The sequence below is a fragment of the Callospermophilus lateralis genome, chromosome 2 (genome assembly GCF_048772815.1).
Source record: "Callospermophilus lateralis isolate mCalLat2 chromosome 2, mCalLat2.hap1, whole genome shotgun sequence".
NCBI lineage: Eukaryota > Metazoa > Chordata > Mammalia > Rodentia > Sciuridae > Callospermophilus > Callospermophilus lateralis.
Genome location: NC_135306.1, coordinates 17754858 through 17771918, shown reverse-complemented (window position 1 = coordinate 17771918; position 17061 = coordinate 17754858). Strand labels below are relative to the sequence as shown.

At 38.3% G+C, this 17061-nt stretch overlaps 1 protein-coding gene across 1 annotated transcript in view; it reads left to right on the top strand.

Annotated features, from left to right (window-relative positions):
- Positions 1 to 17061, top strand: part of Pappa (pappalysin 1) — a 226608-nt gene that overhangs the window by 96818 nt on the left and 112729 nt on the right. The window contains exons 8-9 of the mRNA XM_076843159.2: positions 8754 to 8882; positions 13882 to 13973. Coding sequence (XP_076699274.2) covers positions 8754 to 8882; positions 13882 to 13973 — 221 coding nt within the window. The remainder of the gene's footprint in view (positions 1 to 8753; positions 8883 to 13881; positions 13974 to 17061) is intronic.

Sequence of the window (17061 nt, the reverse complement as noted above, 5' to 3'; positions counted from 1 at the left end):
ATGTTCCGAGGATACCCAGAAATAAATATAAAGCTACTTTGAGGGTGGCATAACCTTGACCCAGGAAGCACATGATTCCCACAGATTAAAACCCACTGAACATGAGTTCACATGCCAAAATTAAAAATACAGAAATGTAATATCAGATCTTTCTTTTTAAAATCAAATTTGACTTTGATAACAAGTATCCATATTATTTTTAGAAAAAAAAGAAAGAAAACTATAAAGTACAAGCTAATGATTAGATTTAAAAAAAAAAGAAGGGGAAAATAGTGGAAATAAATCCAAATGAAAGCAAGAAAAGAGAAAAAGAACAAATAAACAAGAAAAGAGAATGATGACTAGAAAGCACAAACAAAATTGGAGAAACAAATCTAACATAGCAATCATTATGCTGCTAAGATAAAAATCAAATGTTTGAAGATGGAGACTCAAATCAGATTTATCTAAAGTTTTGCTGAAAAGTTAAAGGTAAAGGCATGGAAAGTAGTTGCCAGGTACTTTTTATTGCTTTTTGTATATATATGACAGCGGAATGCATTGCAATTCATGTTACACACATAGAGCACATTTTTTTTTCATATCTCTGGTTGTATATAAAGTATATTCACACCAATTCGTGTCTTCATACATGTACTTTGGATAATGATGTTCATCACATTCCACCATCATTTCTAACCCCCGCCCCCTCCCTTCCTCTCCCACCCCTTTGCCCTATCTAGAGTCTGTCTATTCCTCCCATGCTCCCTCTCCCTACCCCACTATGAATCAGCCTCCTTATATCAGAGAAAACATTCAGCATTTGTTTTTTGGGGATTGGCTAACTTCATTTAGCATTATCTTCTCCAACACCATCCATTTACCTACAAATGCCATGATTTTATTCTCTTTTATTGCTGAGTAATATTCCATTGTGTGTATGTGCCATACTTTTTAAAATCCATTCATCTACTGAAGGGCATCTAAGTTGGTTCCACAGTTTACCTATTGTGAATTGTGCTGCTATAAACATTGATGCGGCTGTGTCCCTATAGCATGCTGTTTTTAAGTCTTTGGGGTTTAGAACTGAGGAGAGGGATAGCTGGATCAAATGGTGGTTCTATTCCCAGTTTTCCAAGGAATCTCCATACTGTTTTCCACATTGGCTTCACCAGTTTGCAGTCCCACTGGCAATGTATGAGTGTATCTTTTCCCCCACATCCTCAAATAAATGAAAAACATAAAGCTTTTCAGCAAATGAAACTTACAACCAAAAATAAAAACTCTTATTATTATCAAACAGAATTCAGCAATATATGAAAACTTACACATTTACACACACACACAGACACCCATGCACGTGCACACACACACAAACATACTGATCTTAAGCTGAATTACCTCAGGATGACTGAGGATTTTACTATTAGGTAGTCTCCTAACATAATTTGCAATTTCAGCATATTAAATGATTTTTAAAACAAGATTTTTTTTCTGGAAGCAGAGTTTAAAAAAAATCCTCTTGAAAAAAATTAAATCCCTTCATGATGAAAAAAAAATGCCAAGGATTGAAAATGAAGAAACTATCTTTATTCCTCATCTGAGGAGACTACACAGAGAAATAAGAATCAACAAATTATCAGAATTAATAAGGACTTGTAAAATATACATTTTCATAGACAAATTATTTTTACCATCTCTAGACAATGCAGACATACACAGTGTGTTTATAGATGATAGATGGATAGATAGAAGCCACCATTTATTATAGAACTGTCATCTGTAAAATGTTTTGAGTTAGGGATGCTTTCCTTATAAAAAAAATCATCACAATTTTTATGAAGAAAGCTTTAAAACTTTACTGAAATCATAAAAGAATACCTAAAATAAATTAGAAGATAAACTATGTGCATAAATGGAAGCACAAAATATTGTAAAAATGTGTCCTTTCTACTCAAATACATTTATATATTCACTGAACTTGAAATAAACTAGGCTTGGTGGTGCACCCCTGTTATCCCAGTGATTCTTGAGACTGAGGCAGAATCGCAAGTTCAAGACCAGCCTCAGCAACTTAGTGAGACCCTGTTTTAAAATGAACAGTAAAAATTCTGAAAGCCTGGTGGTACAGTGCTCCTAAGTTCAATCCCCAGAATGCCTGGGGGACTAGAAGACTGAATCAAAATTCCACAGGCATTTTTTAAAATGAAATATAAAAGCATATGAAAAAGCAAAGGACTCTTTCCTAGAGAAGAAAAGAGAAAAAAATAGACTAATAAAACAAAATAACCAATAAGCAAATGGACGAAAGTACTGAAATTATATATGGCAAAGATGTTATTACAATTCAATAATAAGGTGACTAACTATTATTCCAAAAAGATTAAGTAATGCTGGGTAAATAGTACTTCGTCCATATTTGAGCACAGGGGATAATCCTTACTTCAAATCACTTTTAAAATAATATTGTAATTGATTAAACCAATACTTGTAAAAAAATCTTAAATTTCTTTAAGGAAATTTAAGTAAATAAATTTCTTTATTACTAAAAGGATATAGAACAGATTTGCATTATGAGTAAAGAAATATTTATCCCACAGCACAAGACACGGACAAATCATGAAAGAAACAACTAAAAATTTCCTGTTTAACAAAGCATTATAAACAAAGTGAAAAAATAGGAGTAACAGACTCAGAAATGGTATTTACAAAGCCATTAATTATAAATAATTAGGATCCAGTACATGTAAATAATGATATATTAATACAGAAAAACAAAAATAGCTCAATCTAAATTAGGTGAAATAATGAACAGTAAATCCATGTGGTTAGAAATGTAAGTAGTCAACAAATAAGTGAAAAGATCATTAGGTTTGTTAGTAACGAAGGAAAGGATAATAATACAATAATTAAATAATATGATAATTAAATACCATTTAATAATTATCAGATTGGCAAAAAAAAAAAAAAAATCAAATCTTTGGCAGAATCCAGTACTGGCAAAGACCTGGGAAGTCTGCTGGTAGACATGCTAATTGGCACAACCTTTTGGGAGAACAATTTGGCAATATGTAGTAAAGTTGAAAATGCAATTACTGTCAGCTTAACAATACCATTTTGCTCCATTTCCTTCAGAAAACTCTTGTTCTCTGTACCAAAGACTAGGAACACCAATGTTTAAAGCAACATTGTTGGAAATAACAAAAAAGATGAAACAAACAATAATAGTCATAATAAAAGAACCAACTGAGGTGCCTATCAATAAAATAATGGCCAATTAAAGTCTGATATGTTCCTCTAGTAACACACTTAGGTCAGTGAAAATAAATGAGCTAGGTCTCCGTGTATCAATATGTGTAATTTCAAAACAATGCTGAGATGGTAAAAGCCAGCTGCATAATAATAAGCATCGTGTTAAAATGTCTATGAAATTTAAAATCCGCAAATCAATTTGTTTGTACAAAAATTTTTTAAATGTGCCTATGAGGGAATGGGACATGAGAAAGACACAAACATGTTCAAATTTTGTCAGTATTTTCTTTCTTTCCCACCAAAAATAAAAGGTATAAAGAAAATATGGTCCAGTGTTGTAATTTGACAGAGATGAGGAATACATCTATGGACCTTTGTTATAGTGTTGTCTATACTTTCCTATCTTATTGAAATGTTTTCTAATTAAAACGTTTATGATAGTTTGTATGAAGTCTCTGGCACATCATCTCAGCCTCGAAAAGTGATTGTTTCCTCCCTTTCATACTCTTGGCTACAAGCTGACATGCCGAGTGCCCAGGCATTACCCTCTGATTCTTAGCCCAAGGGTGGACTGGAATACTCGGGCTCTTCCTGAGCCAGAGGCATCCTAGGTGGTCTCTCCATTATGTCTCCTAGCTCAGACAATCTGGGTGGTAGGTTCTGACCTACGCCCATTCTTAGTGCAGAATTTTAACAGCTAGTCAGCTTCTGGCCTGCAGAAAAGTTCATGACAGAAAGATACAAGACTACATTCCTCATTCAATTAGAACTATGGATTGCAAAGCTAAGCATCACACCATTCTCAAATTCCCATTTCATAAATGAAGAAATCGATGGTTGGAGACAGGGAATGGCTTGTGTATGGTCATTGGGTCAGTGGTAGTAGTTAACAGAAAACTTGTGTTTCCTGACTTTGAGATCTTTCCAAGTGCTTTTTGTATGTAAACTCTTCTCATTTCAAAACTAGGGCTTTTGATTTCTAGTCTTCTGTATTTCCCAGTTCATAACAGCTGGGGCATCTGTAAAGCACTGTCTCGGGAAGGAGTTTGCCTTGGATCAAGTCTCTGCCCATGATTAAAGCAAGGTGTATAGCTTGCAAGGACACATAGCATAATCTCCCTATGTGTTAGTTTCCTCACCTAACAAAGGAGAAACAATAATAATTATTCAAGGGATTGTCATTTTGATTGAAATTATGCATAGTAAGTATAAGACATAGTATAAGACATATGACAAATCAAAACTATGTTTGCAATTACTATTCCAGAAGATGGAATGTTAAAGAGGTAACACAATTTAGACTGAGAGACTGCTTTGGGAAATGGCTTATGATAAATGAATACTGTGATATGGAGACAATAGGGGATCAATAAAGAGTAATCAAGGAACTCACATAGGTTCCTGAAAGAAACAAATGCATGCTCCCATAGTGTATGAAGCTCTCTCGCTTACTCTTACAGGACTTAAGTGTTTTTTATTTTATCTTCATAGCAACATGGGACAAGAATCATATCTGAATTAAAAGATAGAAAAAGAGACCCAAAGAATTGAGGTGACTTGCTATAGATTTCGCATAGGTTTTAATTGATAATATTATAATATTAGGTATATGCCAAAAGTTTAAATATTCACTTAAATAAATATTTAAGCTTAAGTCACAGGTGTGTAGCTACCTTATGTGCTTTTAATATTCTTAAGATAATGATTTCATAATCTGCAACTAATTTTTAGCATAAGATTGTGCACCAAGTTTGATATAGACTTGCCATCAAAATGACATTTCTGAGGAGGAATATTGATGAAATCATACCAATGAGGAATACCAGTATTTTTTTCCTAATGATGAGAAAAATGCAAACCTAAGGCAGATGTTTTGTTTGAGATATTTGTGAAAGAATGATGGCTAAATGCTGCAAAAAGTTTTGTGTGTGTGTGTGTGTGTGTGTGTGTGTGTGTGTGTGAAAAAACAAAACAACCTATTAACACCAGCCAAACAACCCATTGAATTTAAATTTGCTAGTTAGAAACATGAAATTAATCTGAGAAGCAGTTTGAAAACTGGTGATCAAGCATTAATAATTAACTATTAAGATTTTAAACGAAAGAGACAGAAACTTAAAAATTGCATTCCAAGTGCTATGACAGATATCAGAAGTAGCCAAACTAATCACATCTCAGGTGAAGTGCTGAAGTTTTAGTTGCAAAGAAATAGTAAATGGGAGATTTCCACTTAGTGGCAAGTTCCCATTGCTGCACTAAAAGAAAAGGTTTTGAGTTGGAGAGTGCCTTTGGATCTAAGAATATCCTGACAGTGTTGGCAAGACTGGGGAAGGAAGACAGGATAAGTAGGAAGCAAGCCAGAGGCTGTTTCAGTCATCAAAGTTGAGCTGCTTATGGCAGCAGGAATGTAGAAAAGCAGATGAGAAATCCTTCTCAGGCAGATGCAGGTCCACCTGGAGACGGAAGGTGCAGGCAGGGAAGGAGTTCAATGGCAGTGTAAGGCTTTCCAGATGGTTTCAGAAGCCGCTGAAAGGAACAACTTGACATAAATGTCCTACTTTTAGACCAACCATAAAACAGGTTCTAACCTCTGGCAAAGTCCTCAGAGGCTGCTAGTTTGTCCCTCTGAAAAAAATTCTATTCTATCGGGGTTCTTGACAAAGGAGCCCATGTTTAGCATTAATTTTGACTTTATATGGGAGAAAAATGTACTTTCAACACAGGAATTTTGGGGGTAGCAAGACATGATCATTTTAATGGAGTTGCACCTGTCCTCTTTCCTCTACTGTTTACTGAAAAAGTGACTTGGGCTTCTGTTTTCCTACCTGAAAACTTAGGATAACAGTCCTTGCCTGCCCAGCAGCTGCTGTCAGTCTTCAGTGAGACAATGATACATGAGCCTTGCAAACCCAGTTGGAAGAAGGAGGGTCATTAAAGTCCCTCTACCAATCTGATGTGTCCTACGTGCTGCTGATAAGGATACAGTTGACCCCAGGGTAAAGAGAACGCTGAGATCCAGAATCTTAAAAAGTTGGAATGGGTCACCCAGAAAAAGAGTAAGCCATTCCCCAGTCAGATGATGTGGTGGAAAAGAGATTGTTCATCAAGCTGTGGCCCACATGTTAGCTGGTGGTCCTGTATTCATGAGTTTACCTAAGCAAAGTTGCAAGCAGTTATCTGTCATTCCATCTCTTCAAGAGAACATAGCATAATTCCAATGAATGAGAATGTTGATAATTCAACATTGATAACAATAGGTTAACACTTACTGTTTATCATAGGCTGGGAACATATGTGTTTTATATCTGTTCTCACCTTCAACCTGTAGGAAAATGATGTGAGGTCAGGTTTATGATTGATTTGAAATAGGCTCAGAGAGGTAAAGCACCTGCCCGTGACTTCCTGGTGAAAAAGATGAAGCCAGGACTCAAACATGTGTTTGCTTGTCTCTATGTTGGTGTTTATTGAGAAAGGAGGACTAGCGTAGGGAGGAGAAGGAAAACATTCACAAAGATTAGCCCACTACCTTAAATATTATTAGCCACAAATCATTTGTGACACACATCACCAGTGAAAAACGATATAGAGAAATACTTTTCACACTGGCAGGCTTTCTACAGGAGCGCCCCATCTGCTCAGCAGAGACCGGGTGCCCCCAAATGGCCTGAGATGTAGCCTGAAGCAAATTTCTTATTCTATTCCATAATATAGCCGTATTCTTTTAGCATCAAACATGACCCCGTATTTTGGAGCAAAATGAAAGTGTCATAGATTGCATGGCATATTTATTTTGTGCCTTTGGGTATCCCCAGGATTATCACTTTCTCCCCCATCCTACTTCAATTTTAGAGAATCACCAGAAAAAGGCATATATTCATTAGCCTAGAGGTGAATAAAATAGACAATAATCTCTAAAAAATGTAAAATCTATAATTCTGTCAACAAATTATCACTCCAAGGGTTTACAATACAAATATATATATATATAAAATATCTGAAGATTTTTATGTCATTGCCCACTTAGTTATAACTGACAAAGAATTGATAGAATCTCTAGGAACTTCTGGTCTACCATCGAAATTAATAGCAGCTCGAGTGCTGCTAATATTAACTTGTTTGTCGGGGGAGCATAATTCATCTGTCATTCTGTTCCTCAACAGAATCCTTCATTGCTCCTAAACTCCAACTTACTCACTGTTGCAGTGAGAATCAGGAGACCTGTGTCTGTGGCCCCTTGCACCTGTTATCTTATTGACCTTATCCAAACAGCCCCAGCCCTAACAGCAGCTGAAATAACAGATGAGCAGGAGAACTTGAAGGTTTTTTTGACATTGTCCTTTTGTTTATAAAATCCACCTCCTCAAGTGTGGAATCTGATAGGAATTCTCTTCGTAATCATTTAGTGTTTTTTTCCCATGGTACTTTTTTGTTATTAAGATGAATCATGGGTTCAGAGAGAGAGAGATGGAAAACTAGAATAACACCCCCCTTTGAAAATGACCAAAAGGTAAACAAGAGTGGAGATTTAGTTGTGTGTGGAATTGACATAAACATGTATTTGTCTTGGAGGATAATTGGTAATAGCTGGGTTTGTTTGGTGTTTCCTTTGTGGAGAAGTTAAAGACAGGCACCCCGAGGTCTCGAGGTCAGAGGAGATATGTAGTCTTGGCCTATTGGAAATCTGGCAGAAACCAGACTCTGGAATCTCAATACCAGGACAAGACAATGCTTTGCAAGGGATGAGATTACTAAGTCAGGCTCCAACTAGGGAGACAGAGTATAGGATCTTACTCAATAGCATTGTGGTTATAAGTTGCTTAGCCTCTCTATGTCTCAGGTTCATCATCTGTGAAGTCAATATGAAAATGCTAGTATTCGTATAGGGCTGTTTTGCTTCTCAAATGAGAAAATAAATAGAAAAATGCTTAGCCTAGGGCCAAAATTCAATTAATGGATGCTACCATTATTATTTCAGTCAAGAGAGACTAGGGAGGCTCAGGTGGTGGGGAGGATGGAGTCACTGTAAATGCAGCATGAAGAAGGGGTTTGTACAGACATAATGAGGTTTCTGTGTGGGTCTTAAAATGGGAGAAAATGATCAGATAGTGCCCAGAGATTCTGTTAGGATATTTTATCACATCTATAATTGTGCTTATTGTATTTATTTTTTCCTTGATGGCTTTCTCCCAAATGCTTTCATTATTGGACCACATGTTATCTGATACTGTTCTACCAGGGTTGTTGTAAAATTTAAATTAAAGAGAAAAAGCACCTACTCTGTACATGGCCATCAGTCAATTGATGCTAGTTTTTAATTGGTGTACATTTTTGGTGCAGTTCATGATGCTTAGCAGAGGATCTTCACCTGAGTAGATAATAAAAAAAAAAATTTTGAAAACTAAATGTGCATTTGATTTTTAAAATGAAAATGACTGATAAAATATACACAGGAATTCACTTTCCATTCTCTGCCTGTCTGCCCCCACTTTAATATTTGTAATCATCTTCTTTGCATTTTCTAGGGATCTAGAACTTGGCAATATGTACCAGTACCGGGTTATCGCCATTTCAGGAACTGAAGAAAGTGAGCCATCACCTGCTGCCATATACATCCATGGGAGTGGATACTGTGGTGACGGCATTATCCAGAAGTAAGTAAGGACAGAGGGGGCATGCTAATTAGGCCAAGGGATGGTCAGGGTGCTGAATAGAGGAGCTAATAAGATACTGAGTCCTGAGTTACCAGTGATTCCCAGCAGTCTATTAATTGACCTTCAAGCAATTTGCTGACCTTGGAAGAAAATCAGCGACTTTTTTTTTTTAACACATGCATTTCTCAAGGATGCAATAGAATACATGATCTACACAGAACTACCAGGATACACATTGACTGCCATTTTGCTCTAATTCTCCATTGTTTTATATGTAATACAAGGATTCTACTCATCTTTTTTTGTCATTGTCCACACACAATTAATGGGATGCAGTTATTCTACATTAAAACACGTTTACATTCTGTGCTGGCTGGCTACCATTTACATTTGTTAAAATTGCACATCAAAAATTTAGAAAATGGTCCAAAGGCTTATAAAAATAGCAAAGTGTAATGTTGAAACATAAATAGCAAAAGAGGTTCTAAATTGAATATTTGATATGAGTACACCAAAGGAAATTAATCAATGAGTAAAGATTTCACTCCAAACTGAAAGTATGTTTAGAAAATACACAGGCATGTATCTAAGAAATGAATTGCATGAGATCATCAGTTCATTCATCCTGTTGCTTTCAGGGCAAGATGTGACACAACTACCAAATAGGGGCAAGAAGCCATCAAGAAATTTGAATTATTTTTAAAAAATCAATAAATAAAGTTTCTGATACTTTTCCCTCCAGAAAAAGCACAAAAATCTTTTCTGGAACAAAATTGAGAGGTTTTATTCCTAGAGGTGGACTAGAGACCAACAATAATTCAAAATTAAGTTTCTTGTTGCTGAAATCATGGTCCTTATTGCTAACCTATTTATTTGCAGTTCACAAAATCACTGAGACTTTTAAAACTATTGACAGATTTAATGATAAACATTATGTGCAGAGATGGCAAAACAAGCTACTGGCAAAATTCCTTCATTAAATGGCACTGTTGGGTGTCACATCATATCCGTCTAACATGGAATTGCAATTGCTATCGCTGTAGAGGGACGGGCAGTGAGAGAGAGCATTTGCTTCACAGTTGGAAGAAATTACTGATGTGCAGAACATGCATCAGCTCATAGGTACAGTACATACGTGAAAGAGAAGTTCTGGATGACCCTGTTAGTCAGTATCACGGATGCTGCAAGGAGAGGGGCAATTTCATGTGTTACAGATGATCATGTCATATGTGATGTCAACTGGAAGCCTGTATTGGGATGAAAGGACCAGTTAGGAGTAGAGCAAAAATGTCACAGCTCTGCAAATAAGAAGAGTTGGCACACATGTGGCACATAGACATGGTTGTTGGCCAGCAGAATGCTTTCTGTTCATGACTGAGCAATGAAGTACCGACTACTGCAAACACAATCAGATGAGTGACATCTTTCAACTTACTTTGCATAAAGGTGGGAGTGTGCTACATTCTGCCTCCCCACCATTGAAGTATATCAAAGGTTAATGGAGAGGTACTAACTCAAGGTTTTGAAATAAATAATTACATTTTAATACCTTAAATATATTTCTGTCTCATGTTCTAAAGCAAATGAAGTTCACATGTTGTCTGAACAAAACATTTTAAAGCCCACTTGCTGGACCAAATACAAATTGTAAACATCCAAGATATATTTTAGTTATTCTGATAAAATGAACTACGTAACAGTTGTGCTTTCTTCAATTTTTAAGACTCAGGTAATTATTTAGTAAACATGAATTTACCCCAAATTTATATCTGTTCAGAGGGGAATTACCTGAATTTTTCTCTGATATCTGTGAAGATTTTATTTCTATAATTTTTTAAATTAAAAACCAATGTTTTTTTTTTCTCATTAGAAAAATACATTGGCACTAATAAGGCCAGTAACAATTATTTGCATGATTTCAAGTGACTTGCTGAAGCAGTATCTTTCAGGAATATATATTTATGTCTTGGATGTCCTTATAGGCATAATTCTAAAACAGAATTGACAAATAGTGAGGAGATAATGTAAGCATTTTTAAGTATTGAGTTGTGATACAAATCACCTAACGGCCAAGAGTTTGAGCATAGATTATAAAGTTTCTCACCCCATGATGAAACCCCATGACGAAACCCAATGACGTATTATGGGTATTTCAGATCTATATCCAAGGACTGGGGATGTAGCTCAGCTGTAGAGCACTTGCCTAGCCTATGCAAGATCCTGGGTACAATACCCACATTGTTTTGGGGGACATGCTAATTTAGGTAAAATAAGTTATAAAAAGGAAGTCACCAGAGTTGGAATCCTAAGCTACAACCCAGTCTATCCATTTTGGAAACAGATACAGATACATTGATAAATCACTGCAAACAATATCATACTTCTTGCTAATCTGAAATTGTTATAACCATCATTAATTTTACATGATATTCATAAATTAATAGGAATTTTAAGTAATTTTACCGAGAATTGGTATCTTTTATACACATCAAATACTTAACTTACCACAGATACTAAATACTTCTTGATATAGTATATAAAACTGGATGCAGCTTAGAGATGTTCACTTAAGGAAAAGAAGGAAGGCAGAGAGGAAGGGAGGAAAGAAGGAAGGAAGAAACATTGGGGAAGAGGAGGGGTATCTAGCTATGGGTAAGAAAATTTGCATAGAAATTTGTGTAGACTCAGCACTGGATGACACCTCCAATGGACAAACACTTTATTGTAAATGTTCACAGCAATAGATTCTTCTGGTTCCTTATGTAGCAAAAGACAGAAACACTGGACAGATACTATAATCACAACACTTATAAACATTTATTGCACCTCTACTATGCACAAGGTATTGTGCTACATTATCATCTTCTTGCGTCTTCCCAATAACCATATGAAGTAAGTCCTATTAGCATATTTTATAGAAAAGACAACTAATGCACAAAAAGAATAAGGCAGTTTTCTCAAGCATATCCACCCAGTAATGGATTGAACCAGTATATGAACTGAAGTCAAAGGTTGTTGTCTGAATTCATCATTCCGTTACTGTGTAACATGAAAACCCTTCAAAACTAGATAGTAAAGGAGTGGCTATGTATTGTCTGCTAGATCTCAGGCACTGTAGCAGTTACCAGGGTACTAGGATGACAGAGAGTCTATCACTTTCTTTGGCATCTCACACTCTATTATAGAGGCCTCTCAATTAATAAGCAAAGGCATCAGTTTGACAATTGCCGTGATAGAGGGAACAAGATGTCTATGAACACAGAGAACGGCAGCCACCAACTCCAGCCTGAGAGATCAAAGAAGGTTTCTCAGAACTCCTCTATCTAATGAGAGATCTATCATGCCTAGAAGATATTCCTGATGACCCTAATGTTTTCTTTAAAACAATAGAACATGACAATTAGGTAGTAATGGAAGGCAGATTGGAAATATTCTTTGTAGCATAACCCAGTTTTTTTTAAAAAAAAAGATTGTGTATCTCCCCAGATAACCCAAGAAGTAGCTGAGTAGCAGGTCACCAGCAATTTCCAGGCTGCAAGATTCACACACAGATTGCTGGGACTGTCTAGGAATATGAACTTCTTTGCTCATGGGTTTGCAGACAGGAGAGAACCTGGGTGGCTCTTTGGAGATCAATGCAATGTCCTAGGCCATCTTAAGGATTGATTGCAAGGCACTGTCTTGCTACCCTGACACCTCCTAAAAACAACAAACATAGCCTGGTGTTAATTGCCCGGGTAAAAGGAAAAGTCTGAGGCCTCTTCCATCCTGTGACAGGTCCCAGCTGGTCTCTGGGGAGGGAGAGCCAATTGCCCACCCTCTGCAGAGACCTCCCAAGGCAAAGTTGGAATGGGAACTGTGATTTCCTGAGCATCCTGTATGCCACACACTGTGCCAGCACTTTCCTTCCGTTTTGGAACCCAACTCTACAGAGTATGCAGATCATCTCCATGGAACACAGCAGAAAACTGAGAGGTAGCATCTGAGAATCACTGTTCAATGGATTTTTCTGCAATGATGGAAGTATTCGGTGCTATCCAACACTGGCCACCAGCCACATGCAGCTATAGCATACTTGCTATGTGCCTACCATGATTGAGGAATAGGATTTTAATCATATTAACTTTTAATGGATTTAAAGTTAAGTCATCACAGAAAGATCAGATAGAGAGGCCAAGCCACTTACATAAGAATGGACAGTTAGTGTGGAGCACAGGGATTCAACCCAAGTTTTCTGTTTCTAAAAGGATGGGAACTTTGCAGAAAACAAAAATTCATCCAGTCTCTCTGTTTTGGCTCCTCCTTCTCCCCACCTTAGCCCAATTCAGAAAAATGAATGCTGCTCATTTTCTGCCTGTCCCAACCTCTGCAAAATCATCCTAAGGTGATGGAAATAATTCCACGAGAATAAAAAGAGGGGGCATTTTTATTCCTTCACAGCACAGTCCCACAGGCCTCTGAGTTCTTGACACCATGCAATGACACACCCAGTGAAGAAAATAGAACTTTCCAGAGAAAGGGTGACTACCATGAATGTGTGAATGAAACACCCGGAAGGAGTGGAAGAGAAGCTTTGACATTACAGGGACCTCCACTCCCCTCACATCCACTCTTTAGAAATCAGAAACACGAGAAGAGGAGTAAGATGTTCCTAGACACGGTGGGAACAAGAGATCTGTGCACGTATTCATCCACTTCTTCATCCATTTCTGACTCCCAGGTGACTTTTGAATTTAACTGACAAGATTTCAAAGGATAACTTTGAAGCAGAAATTCTGCTTCATCATCTCAAACACAAAATCAGGCAAATGTGACAGTATTTTCTACCTCTAAACCTTTTATCACCTTCATTTGAAGATGAAGAAATGGACTCAAGTAAGAAAAGGGACATGGGAGAGGTCCCAGAAGCTTCATGGGCCATGGGGCGAGGGGACTTTTGCAGCCCAGCCTTGGTTCAGAAACTGATCTGGAAAATTTCTCTCCTATGTCCACTGTGCAGAGACCAAGGTGAAGAATGTGACGATATGAATAAGATCAATGGTGACGGCTGCTCCCTGTTCTGCCAGCAAGAAATCTCCTTCAATTGCATTGGTAAGTCTGCCATGTCTCTGGGCCTGGCTGATTGGTCATTTACAAGGGTAACAATGACTTTGACTAAGTGATAATTTGCCCCTTGGTTTTACACATTATTGAATGACTCCTATGTGTCAGGCACCAGGGAATACATCAGTGGGGGTGACAAAAAGGCAAAATAAAGTGCAAATATCTCTACCATTAAGAACTTAGGCTCTCATAGATAATGACAGGTAACTGATTTCGATCAGGTTCTACTTTACAAATGCTATTGCTTTTCTTCACACCACCGGTTCAGAATGGCTATCACTATAGGGCGTTTTGTCTTTGAAGATGACAAGAATCAAAAGTCAGGGAGATGATAAAACTTGGCCAGGTCAGAAGGATTGAAGGCAGAACCCCGACTTGAACCTGATTTTGTTCAATTCTCAAGTTTGTACTCAGATCATTTTGCTGCACATCCTCTAGCCAGGATCCAGAAGTTGCCAGGGTCCTGGATGCAGACTTAGAACCCTGGGGAAGTCTCTCTGATCTGAAGGAGGAGATAGAGCAGACCAGTCTGTGTTTAGAAAGCAAATGTCCTTTTCCCACCTTTACGGAGTCAGATGGGAAAACGTGTTTTCCTCTGCCTTCTCGCAGAGTCTGGCCGATCTTGTTGTTTCAGCCCCACTTGGGAGGCCCTGGCCAGCCTGGGGCTGCTAAACAGACCGGGGTTGGGGGCAGGGATGGAATTTTGAGCTGGCCCAGATGAGATCATACTTCCTTTAAGATGCAAATCGATACCTGAAGATCAAAGGTCCCCCAGCTAATCCCCTGGGCTGGAGGTGAAAACTAATCACAATTCATTTGCAAGTACAAAAGACAGAGGTGCTCTATCTGAAAAAGGAAGGGGCAGCTACAGAGGGGATGAAAACCTCGGTGGGAAGATTTCTCACTGAAAGGCAGTTTTCTGGGGGGACGAAAGGGAAGGAGATGTCATCGCATCCTTGCATCTGCAGCGCATTACAGGGGTGTTTAGACATTCTTTCTCCCAGTAGATTGCCTGCCCTGGGGGTGAAAAACATGCAACCTTTTGTTCTGTTCCCAACACACATTTATTGAGCACCTATTATCTGCTTGGCACCAAGTAGGGGCTGAGCAACACAAGAAAGGTGTTCTGCAAACATTTGTGGTTGAAAAAAAAGGGGGGGGGAGACAGAGGAGCTTCGAGGCAGGGCCTTTAGCTAGGAAATTGGAGAAGATTGTTTTTCTCTTCTCTCTTGACTAGACAATGGTTCGTAGTAATAAAGCCTGATGCTCGCTTAGTATGTGACAGAAAGAACTTTGGATTGAAATTCAAAATATATCAGGTTCTGGTCCTAGCTGTGGGAAGAATTGGTATAATGCTGGCCAAGTGGCTTCTCTAGGAGGCCTCAATTTACCTCTGGTACATGGAGATGATTGAGTTAGGAGGTCTCTAAGAACCTGAATGTACTTCTGTGGTGTGGCTTCCAACGTGTGGGGCTGAGTTCCTCATAATCATGAGCTCTACTAGAAGCAAACCCTCACCTTACTGACATGACAACCAACACTACTCCCATACTCCCAACCCATCCTGGAAAATATTGATCCTTGTCACTCACTCCAATGTGACATGTAACTCAAGTGGTTCTGGAAAGAAGGTAGGAAGCGGTGAAGGTCAGATATGGTGCTATAAAATAGAGATGCTTGAGCCCTGATTTCTGTACCATGTTGCTTTAGAACTGCCCTTTGCAACAATACACGAAAACAAGAAATATTCTTGCAAACTATGATCCACAGGCAAGAACAAACAACTGCCTGTATTTGTAAATAAAGTTGTATTGGAATGTAGTAACCCTTGTTTATTTCCATGTGGTCTATGGCTGCTTTCATGCTGTAACAGAGGTGAGCGGTTTCAACAGATGACTCAAGGAGCCCAAAATATTCACTAACTGGCCCTTTACCATGTGTCAACCCCTGGTCCATGGATGTGGTCACTGCAGCCTGATGTACAAGGTAGATGAAAATTAGGGCATCACTCACCATTTGTTAGAAAAGTCACAGCATTTTGCATGCACAGTGGTAGGGACTGGAGGAATCTGGTGGGAAGAGCGCCGGATCTTGGGTCTTATCCCAGGTTTCTTTGCTTCCTTGTACCTCGTCTGCCCTTCTACACTTTGGCCAAAGTGACTATTTTGGACTAGATCAGTGTTCTTCAAACTGTGTTAACTGAAATTCCGAGGAAAGAGATGAAGACAAGCGAGTGACCAAGAGGATGAGGCCAGGACCCTCTTAGGTCATTTTATAGCTTTTTATTCTCTAATACGTTCTAGTGTTCTGCACTAGTGACCGTATTTACTGAACATCTGTTACATTCCAAGCACATTTAAACTCTTACTCTTATGACAACTCATTCATGCACTGCTTTTCCAAAATGTATGTGGAGATATCATGTGATAAACTGAGGCTATAGGGTTTAATAGTAGAAGTCGACTGAAACCCTGAGCATCTGGGCCCGGAGCACCCTCGATAAGCTAGTTGCAAAAAACTGATAGCTCCTGATCTTGCAGGGCTTTAGGTGTGGTGAGCGATTCTTGTAGCAAACTAGTACAAGGTAATACAAAATGGGCAGTAGCATGAATGTTGTCCAGGGAAGGTTCTTTCTTATCCCTATATATTGAGGGCCATTTGTGGCAGAGGAAGAACCTCGCTGTACCCTTCACTGGCCATTGGAATCTCATTGTGGATACTCTCCAGGCAGACTGGAGTTCATCCAGAGATTCCAGCCCGCGGGGACTACACTCTAAGGACAAGCTCCATATCTTGAGTCTAGAAAACTTTGTTCCTCTAAAAGGAACCGCTGCAGGATAGACAGGGGCTGACTCCCACAAGATCTAGCTTTAGCGCTGAGTCAGAGCAGTAGAACTGAAGTGGGAGGCTTTGCCAGCGTGGACCTTGTGCTCATCGTTAACGTATTAATGACAGTAGTCAGACAGGATTGCGTGAAACACCACGGCTTGGATGTGTGACCTTGGCTAAGCCTCCATGTCCTCTTCCAAAAAACATGAAAGTTCTAGGAACCATCTGGGGAAGATATTTACCAATA